Source organism: Syngnathus scovelli, chromosome 5 (genome assembly GCF_024217435.2).
Source record: "Syngnathus scovelli strain Florida chromosome 5, RoL_Ssco_1.2, whole genome shotgun sequence".
Lineage (NCBI taxonomy): Eukaryota > Metazoa > Chordata > Actinopteri > Syngnathiformes > Syngnathidae > Syngnathus > Syngnathus scovelli.
In genome coordinates this window covers 11,362,434-11,373,897 of record NC_090851.1, presented here as the reverse complement: position 1 = coordinate 11,373,897, position 11,464 = coordinate 11,362,434, and the positions used below count along the sequence as shown (strand labels likewise).

Below are 11,464 nucleotides of genomic sequence, written 5' to 3'. Positions count from 1 at the left end.
CCATTCTTTCTTTGCCTCGTAGTTCTGCCTGGGCTATAAATTTGTCAGCCAACTGTTGACATCGCTTGCAATATGTTGCGCTCACACTGTGCACTGTGAACAAGAACAAGGTTGTGCACTTTGTCACGTCTGAAAGCACATACACTCACAATGGTAGCCAACGAGACATAAAGTAATAAAGCTTTATGGACCCCCAATGAAAGTGAAGATGAGGGGGAAAGGCACCATGCTCTGATGAATAACAATTACTGCAATGTGTGTGTGTGTGTGTGTGTGGGGGGGGGGGGGTTCTGGGTTGGGGGCTACCAATTTCTCTCTTCAACGCAAGTGAAAGCAAACTCACAATGTCTCTGCGGCTATCCCGCCCCTTTGAAAAAGGAACCCGCAAGATCGCTGCTAATTGAATATGAGACAATGAGTGGGCAGACGAGGCGACAGATGCTCGCGTGCCTTTACAAGGAAAGCACCAGCAACACGCACAAATACGCGGGCACGAGCATTCCTCTTGAATAAAATCCGGACTGGGGTGCGGGGTCTGAGTTTTAGGGGGGTAGTCCATTACAAAGATCACCATAGTGGTAGCAACAGTTATGACTGCTGGGTGGGGAATACCGATTGGCATTTGACAACACTTGCTGTTTGTGTGTACTTGAACATATATCCAAGTAATTTTCCTCCCAAGATGAACTTAAGTTCCCAAAATGCACTTTGTGTAAGATCCCTGCACCTGCTGCAGAAAATGAATATGTTTAACCCAATTATTGTTCCAAAGCATCAAATGGGTTGCGTTTGTTCAGCTCCTCTGGTTATGCAGCGTGCCTAAACGTATTAAGCCTCCATCTGTTTTTTTTACTTAGATGATGCGCCTCTCTATACATTAATTGTTTTATTCTGCACACTGTTTAAGACCCCTTCCCCCGCTAACTGTCTTTCTTTTGCCCTCTTCTTCTTTTATTTAAAACCAAGGGCTGACTTTGTTCCCCAAATGTGATTAGTTTCTCTGGGTTGCAAGAAGTAATTGCATTACTGCATTGTGAGCATTTTGAGCCATGGAAATGTTAGGCGCCTGCATCAAAGCTGTTTAAATACCAAGCACACTATGCTGAATAGTGTGCATAAAGGGGAATGAATGCTAATGTTATGCAGACAGACGTAGACTTTGGCAATAGACATTCAGAGTTTAACTAAAATTATTTTATTTTTTGCCGATTGGTATCTCATTGTGATACCTGCTCCTAAACTATTGCGCTTCAGGCCAAAAACATAACCAATCTTTAAAAAGCAAAACAGGAAAATATGTTTTAGTATTGCAATTTCTGCTTTTTTTCTGACAGTAATTTTTGTTTGATGCTTGTTCCTGTACAACAATTGTAAGTGCCAGCGCTGTTCTTTTGTTTGAAGAACAGGTTTTCAGTCACTTATGTTTAACTAAAGTCCAAATTATCTTACTCTTAATGTACCTTTGAGGCTCCACAAACATGAATCTAAGAAAAATGGGTCTGGGGTTGTGGTTTGGGGCTCCGCTGAAGTCTTGTTTAGTCGGCTATAATCACTACGTTCTGATGCCAAACAAACCGCACCAGATGGTCTCCAGAATGCACGCTGCCCGTTGCGCATATTCGTTAAAGCTCTGTCACACCATCTCCGTTTTAAGAGCAAGCAGGCACATTTACATGAATTTGACAATGGGGCAAAACAACCCTAAATTATAATGTTTTTTTCTTTCTTCTTTCTTTCTTTTTTTGTGTTGTGTTGAGGTTATCCATCATCGAACTTCTATCCTTTAGTGGAGTTTGTCGTGATAATGAAAATACTTTTGCACGAGACTTGAAGTGTTCCACGGCATGACCCAATATTTAAATGTATCCATTAGTCGCCACTTTAATACGATTCGCTACGCAGCTTAACAGGCTTCTTTTTTCACACAAGCACAGGTTATGTGAAAAAAGTATAATGTGCTCTAAACCCTCTCAACAAAGACTTCCAGAACTTCTTGCACATTTTACACTGGAGTTAGACGACAGCTGCCCAGAAAGTTCCCGTGCCAATATGACTAATGCTTTTGGTAATGATTAAGTTGACCATGTTTAGAATTTTTAGAATTTTTCCTTTGAGAACTGAAACTATAAACTTGTGCCTCCGTAGAGTTTAGAAATTTAAGGGAACAAACCCAAGGCAGGAATTCCAGATCTTCCTGTGGTTTTATAGTATAGTGAAAACGTCAGTGCACATGAGAAGTGCGAATGGATGTTTTTTTTCGACAGGTTTAGTTTATTGCTTGTCAATGGGGGGGGGTTACTGGCCCTTCAAGGTGGAGTTTCCTCCCTTATTTTTTTCTTTCCCCTTATGCACCTCCTTCCCCAGTTTGTGTGACCCCGAGAATGTAGCACTAGTTGAGGCGGATTATTAAATCTCAGAGAGAAAGACATAGAGAGAGAGAGAGAGAGAGAGAGAGAGAGAGAGAGAGAGAGAGAGAGAGAGAGAGAGAGAGAGAGAGAGAGAGAGAGAGAGAGAGAGACGGAAAGACAGAGAGAGTAGGAGAGTTGGGGAGTTGGAGAGTGCGAAAGGCAAGCAGGGAGGGGAGATCGAGAGGAGTCGCGCACACTCCAACACCACAAAGCTGTTATGCGAACCCGATGCGCGCAACAGATTTGCATGCCAGCGCACTAGGGGTATTTTTAATTTAAATTGCTGCAACTCAGACAATATTGCATGTGAATGCATTCTTGCAGTGAAGATCGAGGAGCAATGCAACGGGGACCACCACACCCAGTTGCCTAAATTGAATCTGGAAGTGACCTCTGCAACAATTTGGAGCTTTTTCCTGCTTGGTTTCGACCACAAAAGGACATAATGACGGGACTTTTCCAGCTAAGAATGTGGGGTTTCTTCATCGTTTTAGTGCTGTTAACGCTTCACGCATCTGGTAAGACACTACGATATCAGATTTACGAGGAACAGAAGGTTGGCACAGTTATTGCTCGTTTAAAAGATGATGTCGCGGATGTTCTGGCTAAACTTCCAAGCTCAGTGTCGCTGCGCTTCCGAGCAATGCAAAGAGGGAGTTCCTCGTTTCTCACTGTGCGCGAGCAGGACGGAGAAATAAGCATCAAATCCAGAATTGATAGAGAAAAACTTTGTGAAAAGAATCTCAACTGCTCGATCCAATTCGACGTGCTCACGTTGCCTACGGAACATCTGCAACTGTTTCACGTCGAGGTGGAAGTTTTGGACATCAACGACAACGCGCCACAGTTTGCCCGCGCCATAATCCCGATTGAAATATCCGAGAGCGCGTCTGTCGGAGCGCGCATCCCCCTGGACAGCGCCACGGATCCAGACGTGGGCGAAAACTCCCTGTACAGCTATGCCTTAGAGCCCAACCATTTTTTTAATATTGATGTACAGTCCAGAACCGATGGGGCAAAATATGCTGAACTGGTGGTACTCCGAGAACTGGATCGGGAGGTACGCTCCAGTTATGAACTTCAGTACACGGCTTTTGATAGGGGGGTTCTATCCCGAACAGGAACCACCCTGCTTAAGATCAATGTCGCAGATTCAAATGACAACAGCCCGATCTTTGACAAGTCCTCATACGTGATCAATCTTTCTGAAAATGCACCTGTTGGAACACTGTTAATTGATTTGAACGCCACTGACGCTGATGATGGGACAAACGCCAAAATAATCTATTCATTCAGCAGTCACGTGTCCCCCAAAATCATGGAGACGTTCAAAATCAACCCTGATAGTGGTCACCTGACCCTCATTGCTCGTGTAGACTATGAAACTACCAATTCCTATGATATTGATGTGCAAGCACAGGATATGGGTCCAAACTCCATGCCAGCCCACTGCAAGATCCTGGTCAAGGTGGTTGATGTAAACGACAATAAACCAGACATTAGCATTAATATCATGTCCTCACAGGGGAACGGAGATGCAGCTTATATATCAGAAGCTGCTCCACTGGACACATTTGTGGCTTTAGTGAGGGTAGAGGACCTAGACGCTGGTCTTAATGGAGAGGTGGAGTGTAAGCTTCATGGTCAAGGTTATTTCAAACTACAGAAAACATACGAAAACAACTACATGATTCTGACTAATGTGTCTCTGGACCGAGAGAAAAGGTCAGAGTTCAGTCTGACAGTGGTGGCAGAGGACCGAGGGACTCCTAGCCTCTCCACAGTCAAACACTTCACTGTGCATGTAACCGATGAAAATGACAACCCACCGCATTTTGAGAAGGGGCAGATTGAGATCTTTAAAGCAGAGAACAATGCTCCGGGGGCATATTTGACCTCCATCCTGGCAACAGATCCAGATCTGGATGTCAATGGACAAGTGATTTATTCCATCCTGGAGAGCTCAATTCATGGGAACTCCATTTCCACATATGTCACCATCGACCCTTCTAACGGTGCAATCTATGCCCTGCGTACATTCGACAGGGAGGATGTGAGCCGCATCTCCTTTATTGTGCAGGCCAAAGATGCTGGAACGCCACCACTGCTCAGCAATGCCACCATTGTTCTCAACATCCTAGATGAAAATGACAACCCCCCTGTGATTGTGGTCCCTCAGCTGTGGAACTTTAGTGCTGATGTACCAGTGTCAAAGTTCACTGAAGCTGGACATCTTGTAACTGTTGTCAAGGCAACGGACCGTGATATGGGGATAAACTCTGAGCTTGTTTGCTCCATCGTCAGTGGCAATGAAGAGGGTTTCTTCAATATTGATCCAAGAACATGTGAAATTCGCGCCAATGCCAGTCTGGAGAACTTCCCTCATGAGCATGCTGAGATAACTGTTGTGGTGAGAGATCATGGAAGTGAGAGCCTGAGTGCCAAAGCAGTTCTCAGGATAAACCTCTATGAGAATATAGAGAACCATGTCCAAGAGATGGACCAAGGGGAATCTCCACTTGATGCATCACTGATTATCATCATCTCCCTGGGGGCCATCTGCGCCGTGCTGCTGGTAATCATGGTAGTGTTTGCCGCTCACTGCAACAGAGAGAAGAAGGAGACAAGGCAATCTTATAACTGTCGGGTCGCTGAATCAACCCACCAGCACCACCCCAGGAAGCCCTCACGGCAGATCCACAAAGGAGACATCACCCTTGTTCCCACTGTGAACGGTACCCTACCAATCAGATCCCATCACCGCTCGCCTTCAGATACACCACCATTGGACCGAGCCCAGATGGGGACCAGGCAGTCTCACCACAGTCACCAATCCCTTAACAGCCTAGTGACAATTTCGTCCAATCACATTCCAGAGAGTTTTGCCCTGGAGCTGGCGCATACAACTCCACAGGTGGAGGTGAGTGTGGGCGCACACACACATATACACGCTCGCACGCTCACTTAATCGCCCGCTCACTCACTCACTCGCTCGCTCACGCACGCACGCACGCACGCACGCACGCACGCACGCACGCACGCACGCACGCACGCACGCACGCACGCACGCACGCACACACGCACACACACACACACACATACACACACACACTGAATTTGCACATAATTGTGAAAAACAGTCTCATCAAGTGTATTTCTAGTTACAGCCGCCTTTGTCCTTACTTTGTTTGCACCTTGTCCCAACCCATGATAACCCTCAGTCATGTGTCTCCGAATTCATCCAGATTCACTCTCCGATAAGCAGTCCCCCTTTTGTTTTAACACCGTCCATTTTGTGTCATCCATATTCAGCAGCCACTCCATCATTCATTTTGTGTATACTCATCCATTTTTTTGTCTTCTGTCTTGTCTCTCTCTTTATCTTTTTTCCCATCTGTTATTCCATTTTCACCCCGACCCGTTTCAATTTTTCCTCCTATTTTTTTGTTTTGTTTATTTGTTTTATTTTGTTTTGTTATTTTGGGATACAGCAAGTCTCACAGCTTCTGTCCATGCTCCATCAGGGCCAGTACCAACCCAGACCCAGTTTCCGTGGGAACAAATACTCTCGCAGCTACAGGTAAACCCTCAGCCCCAACACCGCTAATTAATTTTTATTCACCTTTTACAGATCACTTTGTTGTCTTTGATTTACATCTGTGTGACATGTTCAACAACCTGTTGTATAGTTTGTCTTTTTTTTTTCATATTCCAAATGTCAACATACATACCAGTGCCATTCACTTCCCAAAGTAATCATTTGTCAGAATGTCCCAACAATTTATTTATTTTTCTTAATCAGGCCAAATTTTGTGAAGTAGAAATGGGACAGGATTGTTTGGAGATTTAACAGTTTGCACAAATTCTTGTCAAAAATAGATTTGACTCATTACATGCAGACATGTTTCATAAAAAAAAAAAAAACTCGATATTGTCCATGTGTTTAACCTACACTTTTTGCACTGGTTCCATTAAGGTATGCATTACAAGACATGGACAAGTTCAGCCTAAAGGACAGTGGACGTGGGGACAGCGAGGCGGGGGACAGTGATTGTGAAATGGGGAGAGAATCCCCCGTGGACAGGCTGCTGCTGGGGGAAGGATTTTCTGACCTGATACATCTCGAAATGCACCACCGCCTTCATCCAGGTAAGCTACCTTGATGTAACACGCGGGCTCTGATTGTATTGTTGTGTTGCAACTCTTCAATTGGCTCGGCTTTGCTAAGTCACACACCTCCAATACCCTCACACTCTGCTCACACCTTAGAACACAATCACAGCTCCAATTAATTTCATCATGCAAAAGTGACACTGTTTCAGCCATTTTGAAATAGCACAGTAAAGGGCTCAATATAATTTCGATAGTTTTTTTTATGTTATTCAAATACGAAACCAGAACAGAAGGAGAGTGTAGACTTCATTCAATCCCTAAATACAGAGAGAGCAACATAGAGATTTACAGCATCCAAACATGTGGCATTTTCCATATTGAATTTGAATCGCTTTCACTTGTAATCAGCATCAGATCTGGATGAAACTAAGTTTGAACTCACAACTTTTGACCCTGCAAAATATATTTCATTCATATTTTTTAAAATGTGACAGAGATATATTGGCCAGCATGAAAAATAGAATTTGAAAAAAAAAAAAATTGGAAAAATAATTATCCATGATACTCATCATCAAAACAAATGAACTTATCAATACCTGAAGCCATCGATGTTGTACACAAATAAAGCCACAGAAGAAAACATACCGATCTTGGCACAGGTAATATTATTGTGGAAGTGAACTGAATTGAGCTATTTCCTCTGCACTGCTTCCAGCAATTTTGTAGACATCCCGCCTGACAAATTTTAGCACTATGGACAAGGTCAGGGCTGAGCCAACTAATAGTCCATACACCTGCCCATACAGCCATTCAGCATGCTGAAAACACAATCCCATTGTACTCTGCCCATTCTTCCACACAGACCCTATTTCCACGCTTGTTATCACACCCAGAGAGGTTACAGTGTGCCGGGCTGGCTGTTTCTGTCATTCCGTGTGTGTGTGTGTGTGTGTGTGTGTGTGTGTGTGTGTGCGTGCGTGCGTGCGTGCGTGTGTGCGTGCGTGCGTGCGTGCGTGCGTGTGTGTGTGTGTGTGTGTGTGTGTGTGTGTGTGTGTGTGTGTGTGTGTGTGTGTGTGCGTGCGTGCGTGCGTGTGTGTGTGTATGCGCGCGCGTTATCTACCCCCCGAGTCGTGTCTGTAAAATCCTCCCTGGAGCAGAGATGAGTCGCCTGTCACTCATCGGTATGCGTCTCAGGGTGCTGTTTTTTTTCTACCCCTTTCCTCCATTTTCTTTCCTTTCTCTTTTTCCCCTCTGTTGAGTGACAGTGTTGCACTTTCATGTCTGAACTGAGGAGAATTCACAGTAATTGCTTTTAGAATTATGTTATTTTCTCACTCAGTCACTCTGCCCCTTTCTCACCCGCTGCAATTCGGAGAGCTCCTCCAAATGTTTTTTTGCTGTACATGTAATGTATTCGCCATATTAATTGTCATTTTTAAAAGGAGGGGTGATGGACAGTGTCGGTCAATTTAAGTGGCTTCCACCCCCAACATCTGTCCTCTGTATTTTTTATGGTAATATGCAAAAACAAAAGTGAAGGACTCTTTTTGATAGCTGCGTCTTGGTTTCTCTTCAATGGATTTAATTTATCTGGATATTAAATCACGCCAGATATGACAGAGCAAGACAACCACTGCCTCCCTTGTAGATGTGAAAGATGTGGTTGATATAAATGGAAGAACAGATATGAATTTATCCGCCATCTTTAATGCCAGATGGGTGAAATCTAGCAATTAATCATTTGTTATCTATATCTAGTGATTGTTTTCTTATCTGCCTCAATTTTTTTTTTTTTTTTTTTTTATCGTAGCCAGTATCTAGCACCAATCTGCTTATACTGTAGTGATGTAGAAGTATGAAGGGCTGCAGTGGGGAAAACAAAATACAACAATTACTGTGCTTAAAGAAAATCAGTCAAATCTACCTTGTCAAATATTCAACAAGGCTTGGACATTAATGAGAGAGAGAGAGAGAGAGAGAGAGAGAGAGAGAGAGAGAGAGAGAGAGAGAGAGAGAGAGAGAGAGAGAGAGAGAGAGAGAGAGAGAGAGAGAGAGAGAGAGGTGGGTAGGTGGGTAGGTAGATAGATAGATAGATAGATAGATAGATAGATAGATAGATAGATAGATAGATAGATAGATAGATAGATAGATAGATAGGTAGGTAGGTAGGTAGGTAGGTAGGTAGGTAGGTAGGTAGGTAGGTAGGTAGGTAGGTAGGTAGATAGATAGATAGATAGATAGATAGATAGATAGATAGATAGATAGATAGATAGATAGATAGATAGATAGATAGATAGATAGATAGATAGATAGATAGATAGATAGATAGATAGATAGATAGATAGATAGATAGATAGATAGATAGATAGATAGATAGATAGATAGATAGATAGATAGATTTGGGTGGGTAGGTAGGTAGGTCGAGCGATAGATGATCGGATCGATCGAGATCCATCGAGATCCATCGATCCGACGATCGAGATCGATCGATCCGACGATTGATCGATTTATTGACTAATTTCGGCTTTTCATGGAAAAAAGAACCCTAAGGCTACGACTAAGTTGATCTGATGTGTCTTCTCAATAGTATTTGCGCTTTTTCCATTTCGGTATTTTTGACATATATTAAGGATGACAGCAAAGTTGGACACTCACTATGACGCTTCTAGTGTATCTGCCTTTCCTTATTTTGCAGTGAGCATTTGTTTTTAAAGCTCTTTTGTTTTCTTGTCATTTGTTAGACAAGCCCTTGATGCTTGTTGTTGTTCTTTTCTTCTAGCAATGAGACTGTGCACGGATGAATGCCGGGTACTGGGACACTCTGACCAGTGCTGGATGCCTCCAGTCTCCTCACCCGCGTCCTCGTCAGACTACCGCAACAACATGTACATCCCAGGGGAAGAGTCTTCCCAGCAACCCCAAACTGATGATGACCAGTCCTCGGAAGAGTCAGATCAACTCAAGAGTTTTTCCACTTTTGGTAAGGAGCCTGGAAGTGAGGAGGAAGGGCCAGCGAGAGTTGCCGCTGGAGGAGGAAGTGAAGGGTGTACACCAGCAGGAGGCGCTGGCTCACTACTCACGGAAATGAACAGTGTCTTCCAGCGGCTCCTACCTCCTAATATGGACTCATATAGTGAGTGCACTGAACCAAGCCCAACTTCATCATCCTCAACTGGCGAGAAAGGAAGTGGACGAAGTGGCAACATTTCCGGTAACCATAGCAACATTGCTGTTCCCCAGGACAGCCGTAGAGGCTTGTTACCAGGTGGGAAGGGTCCTGCTTACCCCCCAGGTGTGGCCACATGGGCAGCCAATACCCACTATCTAAATCCAGGAAATGGATCTGTGGGGAACAACCACGTATCCCCAGCCCCTCCCTCATCCTCCACCTCCAGTAACGGACAGCCACCACACCTCAAATGGCTCCCTGCTATGGAAGAAATTCCAGAGAACTATGAGGAAGATGAATTTGATGGTGTGTTCTACCAGGGTGGCAAACGTGGCGAGAACCGCCAGGAGACAGGCATGGATGCTAGCGAGCTGGTCCATGAAATAAACAAACTACTGCAGGATGTTAGGCAGACCTAGAGAGTAAAATACATAATGAGGTTTCTTCTGAGTCATTTGACCACCTTTGAAAGAAAATTCAATGTGCAAACATACATAATCAATGTGATAAACGCTTTGTGCTTATCGTAATGGCTGTCTCGTTGTTTTACCAAATATCTTCTCACCATTATGAGATGAGAGACTTGAAGAGTAAAACACTGCACTGCAACAGAAGTGGCACAATGACCTCAAAACATAAAAAATAAGGAAAACAGACAATTGTTGTTGTGTTTGTTAGTGATTTTGAGGGAGAATCCACCAATTAACTCCCTGTCGTTATTTGTAATGTTTACAGATGCCGGTGGGAGAAACCAACTGTTATGTGGTCTGGTTTTACAATGTACAACAAATGTACAGTGTCTGTGAGAAATGACCGCTTCACTTGAATATTGTGTTATGTGTCTTGTTTTGTTATCTTGGAATGTAACTGTACAAATTGATCTTTGTATTTTAAAAAACACTTTTGTATTTCTATATATTTATATGTGTCCATGTATGTTTGTACAGAAAAAGAAAACAAATGTCTATTTTTTATATTGTCACTGCATGTCTAAATATTTAGTGTGTGTCTCTTTCTTCTGCTTTGTTACTTTTATAAAACAATTGTATTTAATTTTGTATTGAATGTTTGTGAGCACCATTTAAAAAAAAATCACATTCCAATGAAGTTCCATGTTGAAATATGGTTTTGTATAGTGTCCTTATGACAAAGGCAAATAAAGTAGAAAGATAAATAATGTAATTTTGGCTTGTGTTTTAATTTTAGTCAGTCCTCAATATTTCACTTTGGAATTCCACAATTTTTTTTAATAGTGTCTTATGACTTCATTTTACCCCCTTGCCTCTTAGCACCTCCTGATGTTATCCATCTGAACTGCACCATCTTTAAGTAAAATTAACAGTGCTAGGCTGTACAACAATCCACAAGCATGACTCTACTAAACACGTATTACTGTATTCCTAAATTAGCATAACTTACAAATACACTTTTCGGTTCTTTTTAAGTTTCTTTCCGATGATGTCTTCTTCAACAACTGTAAATATGCCGCTGTACGTAATTAGATAAACACAGCCACGTGAACGAATAATTCAGTTTATGAAAATGAGAGTGTGTGTGTGTGTGTGTGTGTGTGTGTGTGTGTGTGTGTGTGTGTGTGTGTGTGTGTGTGTTTATGTGTGTGTATGCGTGTGTGCATGTGTGTTTGTTGAAAAACATGGCTTACTCGCTCACACACACACATACACACACGCACACATGCACTTATACAACACACATTGACAAACATGATGATAAAATATTAAATTGTTTTTGAAAGAGGTAAATTTCAACAACT

At 42.9% G+C, this 11,464-nt stretch overlaps 1 protein-coding gene across 2 annotated transcripts; it reads left to right on the top strand.

Annotated features, from left to right (window-relative positions):
• Positions 1–2,527: 2,527 nt before the first annotated feature.
• Positions 2,528–10,872, top strand: pcdh18a (protocadherin 18a). Of its 2 annotated transcripts, none has more exons than XM_049720529.2 (4): positions 2,528–5,328; positions 5,933–5,988; positions 6,385–6,557; positions 9,301–10,872. In XM_049720529.2, the coding sequence occupies exons 1-4, from the start codon at positions 2,854–2,856 to the stop codon at positions 10,107–10,109; spliced, it is 3,513 nt and encodes a 1,170-aa protein (XP_049576486.1). In that variant the 5' UTR covers positions 2,528–2,853; the 3' UTR covers positions 10,110–10,872. The 2 variants fall into 2 exon arrangements, with proteins under 2 accessions (XP_049576486.1, XP_049576485.1); XM_049720528.2 differs by having other exon boundaries at positions 5,900–5,988.
• The last annotated feature ends 592 nt before the right edge of the window (positions 10,873–11,464 follow it).